The sequence below is a fragment of the Nyctibius grandis genome, chromosome 33, assembly GCF_013368605.1.
Source record: "Nyctibius grandis isolate bNycGra1 chromosome 33, bNycGra1.pri, whole genome shotgun sequence".
Lineage (NCBI taxonomy): Eukaryota > Metazoa > Chordata > Aves > Nyctibiiformes > Nyctibiidae > Nyctibius > Nyctibius grandis.
In genome coordinates, this window is record NC_090690.1 from 1,835,087 (window position 1) to 1,853,771 (window position 18,685).

At 61.7% G+C, this 18,685-nt stretch overlaps 2 protein-coding genes across 3 annotated transcripts in view; both read left to right on the forward strand.

Annotated features, from left to right (window-relative positions):
* The first annotated feature begins 1,022 nt into the window (after window positions 1–1,022).
* On the forward strand, window positions 1,023–12,375 carry SLC39A14 (solute carrier family 39 member 14). Its single transcript, XM_068421380.1, has 10 exons — window positions 1,023–1,047; window positions 4,012–4,081; window positions 4,335–4,610; window positions 4,702–4,888; window positions 7,103–7,272; window positions 7,797–7,919; window positions 8,007–8,192; window positions 8,414–8,621; window positions 9,067–9,251; window positions 9,519–12,375. The coding sequence occupies exons 3-10, from the start codon at window positions 4,353–4,355 to the stop codon at window positions 9,663–9,665; spliced, it is 1,464 nt and encodes a 487-aa protein (XP_068277481.1). The 5' UTR covers window positions 1,023–1,047; window positions 4,012–4,081; window positions 4,335–4,352; the 3' UTR covers window positions 9,666–12,375.
* Window positions 12,376–14,455: 2,080 nt separating this feature from the next.
* The window catches only part of PPP3CC (protein phosphatase 3 catalytic subunit gamma), a 35,975-nt gene continuing 31,745 nt past the window's right edge, over window positions 14,456–18,685 (forward strand). The window contains exon 1 of one of the 2 annotated variants that reach the window (XM_068421593.1): window positions 14,456–14,648. In XM_068421593.1, the coding sequence (XP_068277694.1) occupies window positions 14,597–14,648 (52 nt within the window). In that variant the 5' untranslated portion in view covers window positions 14,456–14,596. The remainder of the gene's footprint in view (window positions 14,649–18,685) is intronic. The other variant, XM_068421594.1, reaches the window with a different exon arrangement.

Here is an 18,685-nt window from a genome sequence, read left to right on the forward strand (position 1 = left end):
ACACGCAGCGGTGACACGGGCAGGGGCAGAGCCCGTCACCGCGTCCCCTGGGTTAATCATTCACCGTCCCCCCTCGCTGATAGCAGCTTTTTATCCTCTTGTTTTATTTACCGGCCCCAGCGGACTTTGGCAGCTTTCGCCCAGCCCCGGGCGGGTGTTTTGGTGTGGCTGGGGGGGTGCTGGGGCCAAAGCGGGGGGTGAGGGCTGGGGGACACCGGCCGGGGCCCCCCGTGTGCGGGGCCTCCCACCAACCGGCTTCTTATACCGCGCCAGGAAGAAAGGCTGCCTTGTCCTCGCCGGCCCCTTGGCACGGGCAGGAGAGCCAGGATGGCGTCTGGCTGCCAGCCTGGGGGGCTCAGCCCCCCCCCGGTCCCTTCCAGGGGGGGTCCCTGGGGTGCTGTGTCCCCTCAGGTGGGGTCTGTTTGGTACTCTGTCCCCTGCGGAGGGGTCTGAGGGGTGCCCTGTGCCCCCCAAAGGTGCCTGGGGGGGTCCATGGGGTGCCATGTCCCCCCAGGAGGGGTCTGAGGGGTGACCTGTGCCCCCTGGGGTGGTGCGAGGGGTGCCATATACCCCTAAGAAGTGGGCAGGGAGGGTCTGTGGGTGCCCTGTGCCCCCGGGGGGGGGTCTGTGGGGTGCCATATACCCCTGAAGGATGGCTGGGGGGGGGGTCCATGGGATGCCATGTCCCCCCAGGAGGGGTCTGAGGGGTGCCCTATGCCCCCGGGGGGGTGCCTGAGGGGTGCCCTGTGCCCCCTGGGGGGTCTGAGGGGTGCCCTGTGTCCCTGTGAGGGGCCCGTGGGGTGCCCTGTGCCCCCAGGGGGTGCTTGGGGGGGGTCCGTGGGGTGCCCCCCCCCCCCCCCCCGTGTCACACCGCCCGTGCCACGCGGTGGTGGGCGCTGCACAGCGGTGGGCGGGGCGTGGCCGGGGGGCGTGGCCAGGAGGGGGCGTGGCCAGCCGCGCCGCTGGCCAATGGGAGCGCTCCCCGTGCGTCCGGCCGAGCGTGCGCCCTGCGCGGCCCGGAGCGGGCGGCGGCGGCGGCGGCGGGAGGTATGGCCGGGGGGGGGGCGTGGGGATGGGGGCGATGGGGAGGGGGTGATGGGGACAGGGCCCCGCGGGCAGCGCGGCGGAGGACTGGGCTGGGGCCGGCCCCGAGCCCCGGGATGGCGGTGGGATGGGATGGGGATGGGGGAGAGGATGCGGGGACCGGCTGCGGGGTCCGGGACCGGCTGCGGGGTCCGGGACCGCACCTCGGACCCCGCCTAGGACCGGTCATAGGGGCTGGGGGCAGCTCTAGGGCTCGCTTTGGGACTGCTCGTGGGGTCTGGGGTCGGGTGAGGGTGCAGGCAGGTGTGGGGTATGGGGTGGAGGACGCCGCTATGGGGTGGAGGACGCCGCTATGGGGTGGAGGACGCCGCTATGGGGTGGAGGACGCCGCTATGGGGTGGAGGACCCCGCTATGGGGTGGAGGACGCCGCTATGGGGTCTGGCAGCAGCGGTGCAGGCTCTGGGGCCGGGCCGGGGCCAGGCAGGGCTGTGGTAGGGGGCAAAGGGGCCAGGGAGCGGCTGTGGGGTGGGGACTGGTGCTGGGATGGGGCAGGGACTGGGGGGACACTGAGGCAGGAGTGGGGGGCCCGTGTGGGGTGGGAGAGCCAGGGTAGCCCCTGGGCAGCGGGATTTGCTGCCTGCCTGCCCTGTGGGCAGGGGTGCGGGGGACAAGAAGCGGACGGGAGGCAGCTGGGGGGGGGGAGCGGAGCGGGGCAGCCGCCGTCCCCCGGGGCGCGGACGTGCCCCAGGGCATGGAAACCCTCCCAGCCCGCAGGCGGGTCCTGCCTTCGCGGCCAGACACGTGGAGCGGCTTTTGCTCCGGAAGGAGGTCGGGCCGCTGCCTGCGAGCCGCCCTGGCAGGAGGGGGGTGCAGGCCCGGGGGGTTTTGGGGGCCACCCCCCCCGCTGTCCCCCTCCCAGGTTCGCGGCAGCGAGCCCTCCCCGCGCGGGGTTCGGGCAGCGTCTGGCACGGGGCTGGCGTCGCTGGGGCCGTGCTGGCCTTTGCCAGCGTTTCTTCTTGCCGGCGTCACCTTTCCCGGTCAGAGGGGGGGTTGGTTTGTAGCTCCGGGAAGTGACCCCAAGGGAGGTGGGACAGGAGAGGGGCTTTGCCAGGCCCTGGCGGCTCCTTCGCGCTCTCGTGACCACCGGGCACATCCCGCGGGACGCCCTCCCCGGCATCCCCTCGCCACGGCGGAGGTTCGTTCCCTCGGCCCCATCCCGGCAGCCAGCCGTGAAGTAGGTCAGGCTCCACGCTGCGTGCGGCACCGCGGCCCCCCGGGCCCGGAGCAGGTCCCGTGGCTGGCGAGAGGACGCCCTTGAAGGAGGCTGGGGGGCTTTGGGGGGGTCATGCGGTGATGGAGGGGCCACAGGAGGGGTTTGTGTCCCCGGGGTGTTTGCTGCAGCTCCTGGGATGGGGGGGTTGGATGTGTTTGGCACCCTCCTGCCTCGCTCAGGTCTCTCCACGGTGTTTGGGGGGTCCAAGCCCCCCAGGCCACTCGTCCTTGTGCCCTTCTTCCCCAGGGGCAGCTCTTCCACCTGGTTCCTGCCCTAAAACGGCGGCGAGCCCGTGCAGTTCAAACCCCTGCCCAGCTCTGCCTGCAAACCGCATCCTGCCTTTTGTTCGGCAGCTGGGTGAGGGTTGAGGTCCGGTTTTCCAGCCTGGGTGCGCCCGGCTCAGCCCGGTTTTGGGAGAAACCCCAGGGGCCCTTTTGGCACCAGCGAGGGCTGCGTGCCTTGGCACGGGCCGGCGGTGATCGGTGTGTGTCGGGGAGCGCTCAGCTGGCACGGAGAGGGGAAGGCAGCCAGCGTCCCCCGTCCCGGGACAGGCCTTTGCCACCGTGGACTGTGTGCCTTGTGGGAGTCACTGGCCACCCAGTGGGGCCACCTGGGCTAGTTGGTGCTCCTGGGGCTGCGACGGGGCATTGCCTGGGGAGGACCCGTCTGGAAGGGTGGGTTTGGGTAGCGGGGAGGCAGAGGAAGGTGTCCGGCTCTCGCGGGGGTGGCTGAAGAGGCCCCTGTGGTACCCAGCAGGGTGTCACCAGCACCTCTCCAGATGAGCTCCCTCCCCCGTTTTGGGAGGAGAGGGGTTAAGCCAAAGCATCCGAGCTAAGCCCTGGCAGGAGGAGGCTAAAACCTCCAAGGCCTGCGCTCTCCTGGAGAACAAAGCTCGCAAAGTGGTGGTAAGCTTGTAAAACCTGCGGGAATGCGGGCGCCTTCGGAGGGGGGACGGGGTCCCAGAGGGGGGGACGGGGTCCTGGGGTCCTGCCAGGCTTGGCCTTGCCGCCCTGGGCAGCAGCGTCCCTTGCAAACCCGGCTCAAGGTTATTTTGGGAACAGTTGCTTGGCCGGGCTTCAAAAATGTCTTGTTTTTTTGGAGGAGACTGAAATCTGCGAGCCGTCAGCCCGGGACGGCTGCGGGGGGCACCGGGGCAGCCGACAGCGAATGATTTTCTGCTTGTCCTTGTGAATCCCGAATTTGCCGTCCCACCTTTCGGCGAGGCTTTTCCAGGAAGGCAGCCCGGGCCCTGCTCCAGCCGCTTGGGTGCTGCCCAGCGAGGACGTGCGGGTCGTGCCTGGCCTCCCACCCTCTCTCCCTTTGCACCCAGGGCACGGCGGCGGGTGAACCCCAGCTCCCCCCCGTCTCTGCCACCCTGCTTTTATTGCTTCCCGGCTTACATGAAAGGAGCGGAGAGGGCAAGGATTGACTCGGGGCAAATACTATAAAAGCATCTACAGTTGTGGCTGGGGAGGACCCGGTTCGTTGTAATTATCGTGGTTAAAATATAACTTAATGAAAACGCCTCCTCTGGCCCCTGCGCTCCCGTGGCCTGTGGAGGCGGAGGGGTGGGTGTCCCGGCCCCGGTGGCACGAGGAGGACCCGACGTGGCATTAGCGTGGCCACGGGCTGATGTGTGGCTCCTTCACCCCGCGGAGAGCTGAACTGGGATTAACCACACCGGGGTTTGCAGGTGCTGCGGAGCTGGAGAGCCCCCAGGAGCCGCGTCCCGGCAGCCCCCCGCCCCTCGGCACGCCGCTGCGGTGAGTGGGGCACCGAGGGAAGGGGTGCCAGGGGTTTGGCTCGGGGTGGAGGAGAAGCGCTGGGCTTGTGTCGCTTGTGGAAAGGTGTTGAGTTCCCTCGTGGGACCTGGGGGGTCTCAGCACTCTGTGTGTGTCCCCCCCACCCCGGCACGGGGATCCCTGGGGAAGCGATCTGGAGCTGTGGGGTGGAGGAGCGGTGGTGGGAGCCGCTGGGGATGCTAAAGCTGACGGCAGCGCTTGGCTTCTCTTCCAGCACCCCCGAGACATCGTGATGGCCAGTGCAGGCCCCCGGGGCTGCTGCCTGCTCGTGCTGCTCTGCCTTGCCCCCTGCCCGCGGGTCTGGGCGGGCAGGGATGCCGCGGGACCGGCGCTCTCCGCAGCCTCCTTCCTGCAGGATCTCCTCCAGCGATATGGCGAGAGTGAAACCCTGAGCCTGAAGCAGCTCAAGGCCCTGCTGAACCGCCTGGACGTGGGAGTGGGACACGCCAACATCTCCCGGGCGCCGCAGCAGCGGGTGAACCTCTCCCGGGTAAGGCAGGGGCTCTGCAGACCCCCCCCCAAAGCCTCTTTGCGGAGCTGCGGGGGTCTCGAGGCACGTGCCTGTCTCTTCCCTTCCCCAGTGCTTCAGCTCCGTCGAGCTTTTCGCCATCCACAACCTGAGCGAGGGCTCTGCTGTGGGGCACAGCGAGTTCAAGGAGTTTTGCCCCACCATCCTGCAGCAGCTGGAGTCCGGGGCGTGCACCTCCGAGAACCTGGAAAACGAGGAGAACGAGCAGACGGAGGAGAGCAGACCCAGCTCGGCCGAAGGTAAGCAGGGAACCGGGGGGGCACGAGCACTGCCCGGCCCTGAGCACGCAGCTCGGGGTCACGAGGCACCTGGGGACCTGTGGGACAGCTGGTTCCCGTTCCTGGCTCTGGGGCACAGGCAGAATCTGGCAGAGACAAGAGGCGGGAGGTTGCCTACGGCAGCTGGGAGCCCCGAGGGTTTTTCCTTGGCGTGGTGTGTGCCCGCGGGTCAGAGCTGTCTCTCCGGGATAGCTGGATGATGGGGGAACCTTGCTGCGGGTTCTCCTGGGTGGGAGGGGGTGACTTGGCACGTTTAGGGACCCGCTGGCCCCCAGCCACCAGCGGATGCTAAACGAGCTTCTGTGCATCTGGCGATGCCCCAGGTCTTGGATGGGCTGCCCTGAGCGTCGCGCTGGCTTTGCCCATGCCTCAACGCCGGGGCTGGCTGGGGAAAAGCCTTTTCCAACTAACCCGGTGGCTTCGTTTCCACCTGCCCTGCAACGAAAACGATGGTTTGTGTCGCAGTTGAAGTGTCTGGCGCAAAGGGAGAGACGAGGCCGGCCCCGGCGTGGGGGTGTAGACCCGGAGCCAGCCCCCCCCTCTCGGGGTCCTCCCCTCCTCGAGAGCCTCGGTAATGTCTGGCCCTCGTTTCTTCTCGTTCCGCAGTGTGGGGCTTTGGTTTTCTCAGTGTGTCGATGATTAACGTGGCCTCCCTGCTCGGAGTCTTCATCGTACCGTGTACCGAGAAGGCCTTTTTCAGCCGGGTCCTCACGTTTTTCATCGCGCTCTCCATCGGCACGCTGCTCTCTAACGCGCTCTTCCAGCTCATCCCAGAGGTGCGGTAGAAAGTCCCTGCCTCTCTCCCCGTCTCCAAGGGGCAGCTCTCCGGGCACCCTCTCTGCCTCCACCCTGCCGAATCGATCCGATCCTTCCGTCACCCGAGGCTGAGGGCTTGGCTCAGGGGCTCCGCAGGGCTTTTCTCACCCCTCCGAGCACCAGGAAACCCTCTCGAGCGGGGAGGCTGCGTCCTCCGGTCCCGCTGGGTCCTTGCAAGGCTGCTGGGTGGCTCTGAGCTGCGGGAAGGCGCTGGGAGAAGCTGTTCCTGCCCGCGGGCTGTGTCTGCTTCACGAGGGAGTTTGTCCCTCGGAGGGATGAGCTCAGCCCTGCTTCGTGCAGAGCTGCCCGGCTCTGAGGCTGCTGAGATGTGGCAGCTCTCGTGGCGTGACCCAGATGGAAAGACCTGCGAGGCAGAGGAAAGATCAGGGTGTAAAAGCACAGAGAGAAGCACCACCTTCCTCCCCAGCCAGCCAGCTTTTACAAATATTTTAATTGCCTTTTTTTTTTTTCCCCACCCTGATTTACAAGACCGACGTTTCCACAAGGATTTAAGCTTACGTGAGGTTTCCTGGTGCTCCGACGGGACCGACAGACGTATCGCAAATTAATTGTGTTGTAATTGCACGGTTCTGGAGTTGAATAAATCCCCCCTCGTGCTCTCAGATCGGACACTTTGAAACACGTGTGTTTGCTCGGCCCTCGTGGGTCAGTGATCAGCTGAATCCGAGCTCCTGCTCATCCAGCCTTAAAACTCTGTATTTAAGGTGCAGCCTCCCCTCTGAGCTGGGTTTTGCCCCCCTGGCATTGCCCACTTTGCTCTCGGGCAGCGAATCCTGGGATGTTTTTTTCAAGGCTCCTTTTCAACTCCAGAACTGCGACTTTTATTTGCCAAACATTCAAAACCAAGCGCCTGTATTTCCTGATCTGCCAGGACAAAATGCCTTACGTACGCTCCACCCTCGCCACCCCTCGGAGCATCCTGGCGTGGCTCCGTGGGGACCAGCTGCATCCCTGTGGGCTGCAGGGGCGAGGATGGAGCGTACGAGATGCTCGGGGAACCTCGGGTGCTGTATGGCACTGGGATGGCCACCTCGGGGTGCTGCCAAAGCTCAGCTCGGGTGTTAAAGGCGAGCTGCTTGCTCCAAGGGAGGGCTCCTCGGCGGGGCGTCCCTCCCACCCTGCCCACAGAGCCCTTCCCAGAGCCACCCAGCACCAGGTTCGCCCCTCTTGAACCAGCGCCAGATGAACAAGCAATCACTAATGAATGTCCTCTTCTCTCCCCCCCTCCTCTCTCTTTCCTTTCGGCGTGGATTCCTTCCCCTCCCTCCCCTTCCCCACGTTGATCTCCTTCCTCCCCTCGCCCGATTCCCCGGGGTGGGTTTGGCACGCACGCCGCAGTCTGGGGTTACGGTTTCCTCTGCGTCACCGTCATCTCCCTCTGCTCGCTGGTGGGAGCCAGCGTGGTGCCCTTCATGAAGAAGACCTTTTACAAGCGGCTGCTCCTCTACTTCATAGCTCTGGCGATTGGAACTCTCTACTCCAACGCCCTCTTCCAGCTCATTCCCGAGGTAGGGTGAGGACCGTTGGGTCTGTCCTTTTTCTCTCTCGCTCGGGGGCTTTTTCTCTCTCTCTTTGGGCACTCGCTGGCTGGAGAAGGGGAAGGCGGCGTCGGAGGGGAGCCGAGAGCGAGGTACGGAGGCTGGAAGCCCCTCGGGACCGCGGCTGGAGCTGGTGTTTCGCCCCTCTCTGGGAGGGAGTCGCTCCAGGGAGCCCTCCGCTCTGCTTCACGCAGAGAAGCGCTGTTTTATTGCCCTTTCTAGCCCTGCAGGCAGGTCTAAGCCTGCTTTTAGCACCCCTGCCCAGTGCAGGGTGCTGGATCCAATGCTTGGGGCGCAGCCGGCTTGGCTGGGGGAGTGAGGGAGATCAAAGGTGCACGAAGGCATGTTCTGAGCTTGCCCCTACAGCAGCCGCTGCTTAGAGAGGGGTCAGCAAGCGGCAGCGTTGCCCCAGAGGTGCCAGGGGCAAAGGCAGAGCAAGGGCGCTGCTGGAGAGTGTTCCTCAGTCCCATCACTTGTGCCCCTTTCGCCTGCAGGCGTTTGGATTCAACCCTCAAGAAGATTATTACGTTTCCAAGTCCGCCGTGGTGTTCGGGGGCTTCTACCTCTTCTTCTTCACGGAGAAGGTCTTGAAGATGCTCCTGAAGCAGCAGGACCAGGTGAGGCAGAGCAGGGGCTGCTGGGGTGGGAAATGGCAGAAATGGCAGAGGTGGCTGACACCCGTGAATGCCCCCCCTGTCCCCCAGCATCACCACGGGCACAGCCACTACGGCCCCGAGGCTCTGCCGTCCAAGAAGGACCAGGAGGAGGGGGTGGCTGAGAAGCTGCAGAACGGGGACCTGGACCACATGATCCCCCACATAAGCAGCGAGCTGGAGTGCAAGAACCCCTCCGGGGATGAGAAGGTTGTGGTGGGCTCCCTCTCTGTCCAGGTTAGTGCTTCCTCCCGGGGGGTGCGGGGTGAAAAACCTGCCTGTCAATGAAAAAGAGCCGTTTGGATGCCCACGGCACCTCCCTGACAAAGCAAACGGCTCGGGTCAAGCCTTGCATGGCTTTAGTGTGTGGAGGGGTGGGTTCTCCTGGGCGGTGGAGGGATTGGTGACCCCCCGAGATGGGCTGGGTGCTGACCCCCCGCTGCTGGGTGCCGTGGCAGGACCTGCAGGCCTCGCAGAGCGCGTGTTACTGGCTGAAGGAGGTGCGGTACTCCGACATCGGCACGCTGGCGTGGATGATCACCCTCAGCGACGGCCTCCACAACTTCATCGACGGCTTGGCCATCGGCGCCTCCTTCACCGTCTCCGTCTTCCAAGGGATCAGCACCTCCGTGGCCATCCTCTGCGAGGAGTTCCCGCACGAGCTGGGTACGTGGGGCCTCGGGGAAAGGTGCTGCGAGGGCGCTCGGGTCTGCCCCTCTTTCAGGCTCAGCCTGGTCCTACCCGTTGTTTCTCGAAAGGCAAATGTGGGGTGGAATAAACAAAGTAATGACGGGGGGGAAGGCGAGGCTGTAAACTACACTGAGTAATCACAGCTCTAAAAATAACGAGGTAATATGATGTCTGAGGTTTAAATTTAGATGGAGACATCTGAAGGAAAAAAAAAAACACCCAACCAACACCTCGTTTGTTTGGGAGGGGGAAGGCGGGCAGCGGTTTGGGTTTGAATGTCCGAATTTAGGGCCGGGAGCTGGCAGGGAGCTGCTGTGGGGAGCCCAGGCTCGAGCTCCTGCGAAAGCAGGCGCTGAATACCAGCACCTCGGTGCTGTCCTGCTGCTGCTGCCCCTCCCCTCCTCATCCTCTCCTCCCGCAGGGGACTTTGTCATCCTGCTGAACGCCGGCATGACCCTCCGCCAAGCCCTCTTCTTCAACTTCATCTCCGCCTGTTGCTGCTACGTGGGCTTGGCCTTCGGCATCGTGGCCGGTAGCCACTTCTCTGCCAACTGGATCTTCGCTCTGGCCGGAGGGATGTTTCTGTACATAGCGCTGGCTGACATGGTAAGTGATGAGCCTCGGGGGGCTGCTGGGTCCGTGGTTGGGTCCGTGCCAGGGTTGTTTGGGGTTTTTTTTTGCCTGGTTATGAGGAGTTGTGGCTTGCCCTCAGCCTGGAGGCAAGGCAGGCGCGGAGAGCACGGGGAGATGTTTGCTCTGGGATGGGTGGTGGATATTTGCTGGGGTGGCAGCACGGGGTGGGAAGCAGGGTGGTAGGGCTGGGAAGAGCGGGGCCCTCGCTGAGCCCCGCCGTCGCTCCCTGTTCCCCCGCAGTTCCCCGAGATGAACGAGGTCAGCCGGGAGGACGAGCAGAACGGCAGCGCGCTCATCACCTTCGCCATCCAGAACGCGGGGCTGCTCACGGGCTTCACCATCATGGTGCTGCTCACCATGTACTCTGGCCAGATCCAGATCGGGTAGGACCAGCCCGGCTCACAGCCCTGTTCCAGTTTTTCTAGGGTGTTTTTTTTTGGGGGGGGAAGGGGTATTTTTTTTTTTTTTTCTTTCTTTTCCTGCTGCAAGCATACGACGGTACCTGTGCGGGCACTGACACCACGCCACAGAAGAGGCATTGCTTTAAAAGCTATTCCACAGATTTAATTTTATTTGGGTTTAAGGCTGAGGGGAGCTTCACCCCCTTTGCCGTAGGACCGAACTGACCAGAGGATCTCTTTCCAATGTTGTATCCCTTCTCTCTTCACGTCTCCTGAGAAGGATGGAGTTGGGAGACCGGAGCTCCTCTAGCCACGTTGCTCCCCTCCTTGGAGTGATGCTCTCCTCACCCCTTTGCAGGGGGTGCGTGAAGGTGGTTGGGGGGGTACAAAGCTAGAGCTGCCTCCGCCTGCTCCCCTACCAGGGAATGGATGTGCTGGGGGTGAAAAGTGCCACCACAGAGAAGGGGAACGGGGACCCGCCGTGTTCGCCAGCATCACGCAAGGAGCTGGTGTCTTTCTCCTGCGTGGGGAGGTGGGATCCTGCACTCGTGGACCGGGACAGACCCTCCTCGGAGAGTTACCTACCAGCCAGCAGCCCGGACGATGCCCTGGGAAGAGCAGGGTGAAGAGGGTTTCTTTCAAAGCACATTCTGGGCATCAGCGCTCGGAGCAGAGGACGCCAAACCGGACCTTGTGTGGGTTGGACTGATGGACGTGGGCTGCGTGGGAGAAGGCTTAGCAGGATGCCCTTACCCCCTCTTAGATCCTTGCTGCTGTATGAGGGGGAAACCCTTCTTCCATGAGGGCAGCCATGCGGTGAGGCTGGCCAGAAGGGCACAAGAGCAGAGGCGGGATGGCGAGTCCCCTGCCCAGCCAGGGGATTGCTCCTTACACTGTGACGCCTGGGAACGGACACGGGTTTTTGAACACTACTGCTGCTGAGTTGCTGAGGTTCGGGGTGGGGTGGAGGGGGTGGTTTTTTTTTTTAAAAAAAGAAAAAAAACCAAAACCAAAATAGACTGTGAACCTCTTTAGGTTGTGTGTTTCCAGCCTGAGGGAGTAGCCAGAGAAGGGTGTTCCAGGCACTTGGCAGCTCTGCCTCGGGGCTGGCTTCCCCCAGATTCACTAGGTGAATTGACTTATTATCATATTGATAATGTTGCCCACCCCACCCGTGTTGCTTGAGGTTCCCTTCTCCCCCCCAAACCTTATCCTGCACCCAGGAGTGGTGAGCTCGTGGCCACGCTGAGAAGCAGGAGCCGATTTAGGCAGCTTACCCTGGTGGTTAGGGCGCGGGGTGGGGATGGCGGAGCGGGGTGGGTGGCTTTGGGGAGAGCTTTGGTGTACGGCCTCGGGGATGGCGGCGTCTGCCTTCACTCCCTGCCTGCGCAGGTGGTCACAGATACATGTGATGGGGTGACGGCCATCGTGCCGCCAAGGCTCAGCGCTACTCAGCGCCGGGGCTCCCCACACCTTCCCTTACACCCCTGTTGGAAAGCACAGCTGATTTTTCTGGTATTCCGGTATTTTTCCAGCGCCGGGTATTTTTCCTGCCTGTCTCCAGACAGACAAAGCACCTCAGCCCTTGGCACAGCCTGGGACAGGCTCAGCACCACCCGGTAGCGTCGTACCCTGGTTTGAGCGCTGGCTGCTGTTACCTCGCCGTAGTTCCTCATTTGCCTTAGGTACCAGCTGGGTGATGTTCCTCTGAGGCTCCTGACAGTCGTCCCTCAGTCCCCAGGTCTCTGCCTGTTCATATGTGGCACTGCCACTATCCTCGTGGATCGGCACCTCTGCTCTCGGTGGCTTTGGCTAGGCCAGGCGTTGCCTTTGTCCCCTTGGCACCCAGGAGGCTGGTGGCTTTGTCCCACACCCAGAAGGTTAAATATAAGCGTGTCGAGGAGCAGGGAGCCTTCTTGGGAGCACCCTTCAACCCAGAGGTACCACACAGTCCTGGGGCCACTTGCTGCCATGGTGATGCCTTCAGGGAGAGATGGGCTCTGCTTTATCCCTTGCGCGTGTGGACGTCGTCACTCTTCCCTCTGCGGCCGGTTTATGGGACAGAGCCACCTCGAAGCAGCGTGGTCTGTCCTGCCTCGGGCACCCAGCCGCCTCCGCAGCACCTGAGCTGTGCCTGGGAGGTCCTCTGTGTCCCCAAGAACTGGAAACACGGCGAGGACCGACGCTTGGCTTCCTTGGAGCTGGTGTGGGCCCCTTGGCACACGGCGGGGAGCGTGAGTCTGTCGTCTTCTAATTTCAAGTTTAACTCTGTTTCTTGCCCACTGAGTCGACTGTGAGAAATCTGCAACCCAGAGATTTGGGGTGAGGAGGGGGGGGGTGTGAGACCCCTTGGAGAAACAAGGCTCCTCGCAGAGAGGGACCCTCCCTCCACTGAAGGATGGCGGGGAGAGAGCTCCCTCCCATCCCATCCCATCCCCGGCTCAGGCAGGCTGGTACCCGCCGTCGGGGAAGGGATGGGGCAGCAGGAGGACGAGGAGGGAAAGCGACCCAAATCGAGCTTGTTTAGGGATTTTTTCATCCGTGTTTCCCTTCCCGTGTCCGGTTCGAAGCTCAAGTTCCATCTCAGTATTTCAATAACTCAGGTGTTGTAAGAGAACAAAGAACATAACTTATGTCATGTGAATTGTAAAGTTATTTGTAAAATTCCATAAATAAAATATATTCTGTAATGACCAGAGGGCTGCAAGCATGCTCTAGCAGTGGAAACCTCCCCGTGGCCGGAGCTGTTGGGGTGTGAAGGGGCAGGAGCTCTGCTGGTTCAGGATTTTCCCAAGGGGCAGGGTTGGAGGCAGGCTGGAAGGGCTGGGTGATGCAATCCCCCCTTGCCAGGGCTGTGCAGTGCGGCGTGCCCGACGGAAGATGGCACTGACAGGGCCCCCCCTCCCCGCCTGCCCACGTGGCACGTTGCCTTTCGAGTTAAAAAGCCCTTTTTTAATTTTTTTTTAATTTTTTTTAATGTATTTCCAAGCGTTGACGCTTGGCTGGAGGCAGGCTGAGGTTTCGGAGCGGGTCTGCAGGATGTTGTATTCCTCTCCAGCTCACACGAGGGAGCCCAACTCGGAGCAGCGTTATTTGTGTCCTTGCCTCCCCACCCTGCATTAGGGGAAGGGAAAAAAAAATAAAAAAATAAGCATACTTTGCTTTTCTACTTCACTTTTTTTTTCCCTTTTTATATACCCCTAGCCTCAAGCTGCCAGCTCCGAGTAGCGAGCACCATTTTTAGAAACCCCGTCGCAGCTAAAGAAAACAAATCTTGAAATTCTGTGGTGCTTTTTAAAAATAAATGCTATTCCGAGGCGGAAAGGTTGCAGCGTGTGTCTGGCTTGCTTGCTCTCCTCCTCAGCACTGTCTGAGTGCTTCCAGGGGGGCTGGCAGGCAGCAGCGCTCCTGGCCTGTGCCTCAAGGCTTCAGGTGGGCTCTTTTTTTGCTGCAAAATCCTCACGTTTTGATGAATACCTGCAACCTCAGCTACCCACCTCGGCAGGAAGGTTAAACCGAGCGAGTGGCGCTGGCTGGGGTCATCCTCTGCCCTCAGACAAACTCAAACCCTTCTTGCTGTTTGCAGTGGGGGTGTTAATGCTTGTCTCTGCTTCCCCACACGCCACGAGCTGTCGGGCTGCGTGAACGCCGCACACCCGCTGCCCGATTTCCCAGTCTGTGCTGCCAGAAGGGTGCTGGGGGGGGTTATTTTTACCTGCTGTGTCTTCCTCTCCTCCTCTGCCGGCCCTGGAGCAGGCTGGGGGGCAGAGGGGAGGCCGTGGCAGGGGGTTGCTGAGGGATATGGTGCCCCTTGGGCTCACGGAGGGAATCACAGACTCGTTGAGGTGGGAAGGGACCTCTGGGGATCATCCAGTCCAACCCCTGCCCAAGCAGGGTCACCCAGAGCACGTTGCACAGGGTCGTGTCCAGGCGGGTTTGAGTATCTATCTCCAGAGAAGGAGACTCCCCCCCTCCCTGGGCAGCCTGTGCCCGTGCTCTGGCACCCTGAGAGTAAAGAAGTTTTCCCTCATTTTCAGATGGAACTTCCCATGTCTCAGCTTGTGCCCGTTGTCCCTTGTCCTGTCGCTGGGCACCACTGAGAAGAGTCTGGCCCCATCCCCTTGACACCCCCAAAGGTATCTGTGAGCACTGATAAGATCCCCCCTCAGTCTGCTCTTCTCCAGCTGAACAGCCCCAGCTCCCTCAGCCTCTCCTCGCAGCAGAGATGCTCCAGCCCTCGGACCATCTCCGTACCCCTCTGCTGGACTCTCTCCAGTAGTTCCTTGTCTGTCTTTAACTGGGGACACTGTCTTTAACTGTGCCCAGAACTGCACACAGTTACTCCAGGTGTGGCCTCACTAGGGCAGTGTAGAGGGGGAGGAGAACTCATTTGACCTGCTGCCCACACTCTTCCTCACACACCCCAGGACACATTGTTGGCTCATGGGGAACTTGCTGTCCCCCTGAACTCCCAGGTCCTTCTCCACAGAGCTGCTTCCCAGCAGGTCACCCCGTACTGGTACACAGGGTTATTCCTCCCTGGGTGCAGCACCCTATATGTGCCTTTGCTGGATTTTACCAGCTTCCCCTCCGGCCCGCCCAGGCCCCCCGCCATGTTGCCCCCCCCTCCCGTCGCCTAGCAACACCCCCAAGATGGCGGCCGGGGGAGCGCCCACGTGACGCGGAGCGCCAGCGCGCAGGCGCGGAGGGGCGGGGCGGCGCCTGCGCAGTCGCCGTGCGGGGGGGCGCACACACATAGAGGGAGGAGGAGGGCGGCAAGGGGGAGGCGGAGGGGAGCGCCGCGCCGCCCAGCCGCCGCCGGGGCCCGCGCAGCCGGGGCAGCACCCCGCGGCCCCCTCCGCTCGTGGGGTGAGGGGGGAGGCCGGCGGCACCGCCACCGGTACCACCGCCACCACCATGTCCGGGCGCGGCCACAACAAGCTGCCGACCACCGAGCGCATCGTCAAGGGTGAGAGAGAGAGGAGGGGGGGGGCGGCGAGGGCGCCCCCTGCCTGCGCGGGGGGGCGCGGGGGGGACACCTGGGGTGGAAGGAGGGGGGAGTCTGGGTTGGGGGGGGCATCCCCGGGCTGGGGGGGCCCTGGTTGGGGCGGGGGGGGTTGTGCCGGTGGGGTAGCCCTGCTAAGGGAGGGTCTGGGGGGGGGCACACTGCGGGGGACATCCCTGCTAAGGGAGAGCCCTGGGTGGGGGGGGCAGGCAGGGGGGGCACCCCTGCTAAGGGAGATCCGTCGGTGGGGGGGGTAACACTGGGGGGGGGGGGGCACCCTTTGGCTGGGAGAAGTCTCTGTGGAGAAGCCTGGGGGAGCACCTTTGGTCTTAGGGGGAATGTCTCTGTTCTGAAGGGAGTCTGGGGCGGGGGGGGGGGCATCTGCTCAGGGGGGGCAGTTTTGGCCTTGGGGGGCACCCCTGGTCTAAGAGGAGGAGCAATCCTGCCCCCCCCGCCGCTCTCTGGTGCAGGTCCTCGCCCTGGTGCAGTGTGGGGATGGGGTGTGCAGCGTGGGGGCCTTGCAGTGGGGGACCCCCAGCCCCGTGGGGCTGCAGACACACGGGCAGCGGGAGGTCACTGCCTGGTGGATGGTGGCAAGGGGGGGGGGTACGGCATCCCTGCCCTGCTGGGGGGGGATCCCTGCCCTGGGGGGAGCCCCGTGCCTGGAGGAGGGCAGGGGGGTGGGCTCAGAGGGGCAGCCGAGGCAGGTGGTGGGCTCCTTCGCACCCATGAGCTCCTCACCCCCCGAGACCTTTGGGTGGAAGCGGGGGGCTGGCCTGGCCATGCTTTGCGTCTCCCTGTGAGGATTGGGGGGGGCAGAGCCCCTCTGCCCTCATTCCGGCAGCTCCCTGCCTGCTTGCCTGTGTCTTGCCTCCCCCGAAGCCCTGCTGGCTCTCTCGGTGCCCCGAGGCGGGTGCCAGCTGGCCCCCTCTTCAGGACCCGTTATAGCAGGTACTATTTTTGAAAGAGCAGAAGACACCGAAGCGGTTAACGAGGAGAGAGATAACGTTAGCTGAGAAACTCCTGGATTAGGAGGAGGCTCGTGTGATGTGCATTTCGCTGCCCTAATTGATCTGGTGCCATTATCGTACCCACGCACCGGGGAACATCCACGGCGCGCCTTCGCTCCCTTAAACTTTTGCTCAGCACCCACCGCCGTAGCCGAGGGGCACCCAGCTGTGAACGTTACACAATTGCCCGGTTATTAAACCACCTCGAATTGTTGCGGGCTGCCTGATGAAGGGAGCGGGTTCCCAGGGCTGGTGATAGCGTCTGGGTGCGGAGGTGTGCCCACCAGCGAGGTGCACGCTGCCATCTCTGCTCCTCTGGATGGGTCCAAGAGGGTTTTTTTTGCCTGTCATGTGGCTAATCACATGTTAAGACGTTAATAAGCGTGGCCTCAAACGAGGGGAAAGTGGACCAGGGTGGTAGCCTGGACTTTGAGGCCCCTTGGGCTTGGTTAGCTCTGCGCTGCTCGAAATAAGGCTGGGGGGGCTCATCTGGGGTCTTCCCCCGAGCCCCGCGTGTGCGGCTGGGTGATTTGTAGGTCTGCAGGCGGCCGGTGCGAACCGTAAATCTCCTGCTAAATCCCAGGCAGCTGCGTGTGTGTTTAGGTCGGCCTTGCTCGGGGAAGGTAATGTCAATGCAGCCATTATGATTCAGCTGAGTCGTCCCTCCCGACACGCCGTCCCTGCTGCTCGGGCTTCCCGATCCCGGGGAACCCTCGCAGCAATCCTGCTGACGTTACCGACCCTGCCTCATCCAGATAGCCCCCGCTAATTGTGGTAATTAGTCCGTAGCTGGGTGGGTTGGAGGCTCGTGGTGTTGGCTGGTGCGCTGATTCTCCGAGAGCCGCGGGAGCTCGGCGAGGAGAGCGTTTGGTTTCCCCCAGGTACGCTCGGGACGCTGATTTGAGCGCCTCTAGGACAGCTTTTTCCATGGCTGTGATTATTGTTTAAAGGTGGTGACATTGTTGGCGGTTATTAATAATTTAAACCTGAAGATAAAAGCTAATTTTGTTCAGTTGGAAATGCCTACGGTGAACTGGGTTGTAGGATTTTAACTATGTTTAACCTACATATTTACATCTCTAGAGCCCTGCAGAAGTGTTAACTGTAATTATGTTTAGTCAGGAGAAATACAGCATTTCCATTTGCCTTGATTTTGTTCTTAAGCTTGTACTCGGGTAACTTCATGATTAAAATCTCTAATTTTGAGGTCTGTCAAGAACTGCTTTTTAGTAGCCCAGCTCTACCAGCCAACCGATGGCTGGTGTTAACCAAGACCATTAATGTTCAGACTTGGTGCTCTGACGAGAGCTTGGGGTGGTTGTGCTGGAAGTGTGAGTGATGAGTTGGGTCCAGTTATCGATGCCAGCCCAAAGATAGGCTCGACTTAGCTGATGGATCCACAGCCTGTGAAATACCCGTTGTGCAGGCAGGCGGGTGCAGTGCTTTGGGCTGAAGCACATAGGTTGGATGCTCGAGGTCAGGACTCATCAGGAAAGTGCTGATTGACAGCTGGCTAAACATGAGCCAACAGTGTGCCCAGGTGGCCAAGAAGGCTGATGGCATCCTGGCCTCTATTAGGAGTAGTGTGGCCAGCTGGTCTAGGGAAGGGATCGTCCCTCTGTGCTTGGCACTGGTGAGGCCACACCTTGAATCCTGTGTCCAGTTGTGGGCCCCGCACTTCAAGAAAGATGTTGAGGTGTTGGAGCGAGTGCAGAGGAGGGCGACCAAGCTGGGGAAGGGTCTGGAGGGTCTGACCTATGAGGAACAGCTGAGGGAGCTGGGGGTGTTTAGCCTGGAGAAGAGGAGGCTCAGAGGTGACCTTAGTGCAGTCTGCAATTACCTGAAGGGAGGTTGTAGCGGACAGTCGGCCTCTTTTCCCAGGCAACCAGCGATAGGACAAGAGGACACAGCCTCAAGCTTGGCCAGGGGAGGGTCAGGTTGGACATTAGGAAGCATTTCTTCTCAGCAAGGGTCATTAGCCACTGGAAGGGGCTGCCCAGGGAGGTGGTGGAGTCACCATCTCTGGAGGGGTTGAAGAAAAGCCTGGACATGGCACTGAGTGCCCTGGTCTAGTTGCCATGGTGGTGTCAGGGCAATGGTTGGACTCGATGATCCCAGAGGGCTCCTCCAGCCTGATTGGTTCTGTGATTCTGTGAAAGTGCTGCACCACTACAGAGCTGAACCAGCCTGGACCTGGTGCCCTCTTTTTGGCAGCTGTTGCGTGCTGGTCGGTGGTCAGCGACGTGCCCCGTCCCCGCGCTGTTCAATAATTGCTTGTGCTCTGCTCGATGAAGTCCTGTGGGGTTTCTGCTTCTCTGTAGATGGGCAGACTGAGCCGCTGTCGGTGGGTTGATGGTGGTGGTGGTAAAGCCGGGACTGGTGCTGAGACTACATAGCTGAAGGTGTCCTGTAAACAAGCGCTTTGTGCTTTGCTGCCCTTTCATAAGCACTTCGGCTTTTTTAGGTGCCTTTCTGGATGTCTAGTTTGTTTTTTCCTGTGTGAAGACACTTAAAGTGTGTGTGTGAGATATAAGACCCCCGACGTGACGCTCTCTTGCATAGCAGCTGTCTGGTTCGTGGTGTGAACCTCCCAGATATGCTGTAGATCATCTGTTCAATACCTAGCTGAGGTTTCTGAGGGTGAAAGGACGGTGGGGTGATCTAAGCACACTTCCCCCAGCAATATCTCGTACCACGTGCGTGGTCAGCTCGGGTGAAGTCACACTCGAACAGAAAACACCCAGCGAGCTGCTCCTCTCCTCTCCGCTCAGCAAGCGTGTGCCTGTGTAGCGTGGCGGAGATGCTGCTGGAGGCACGGAGCCCAAGCCCATGGGATTTGTTCAGCGAGGCTCCTGGTGCCTTGAACAGAAGCTGTGCCTCTGGGGAGCCTGAAACCGGCGTCAGATCAATAGATGCCATCTTCAGAGGCTTGGGAGAGCTTCCCCCACGCTGCTGCCAAGTGGGTACGGTTCAGAGGCTGTGCTAGTTCAT

Excerpts from the sequence above, each read along its gene's own strand:
- SLC39A14 (XM_068421380.1), top strand. The coding sequence starts at position 4,353 with ATGGCCAGTGCAGGCCCCCGGGGCTGCTGCCTGCTCGTGCTGCTCTGC. Across the intron at positions 7,273-7,796 it reads TCTTCCAGCTCATTCCCGAG|GCGTTTGGATTCAACCCTCA; the intron begins GTAGGGTGAGGA and ends TTTCGCCTGCAG. Across the intron at positions 8,193-8,413 it reads TGGGCTCCCTCTCTGTCCAG|GACCTGCAGGCCTCGCAGAG; the intron begins GTTAGTGCTTCC and ends GTGCCGTGGCAG.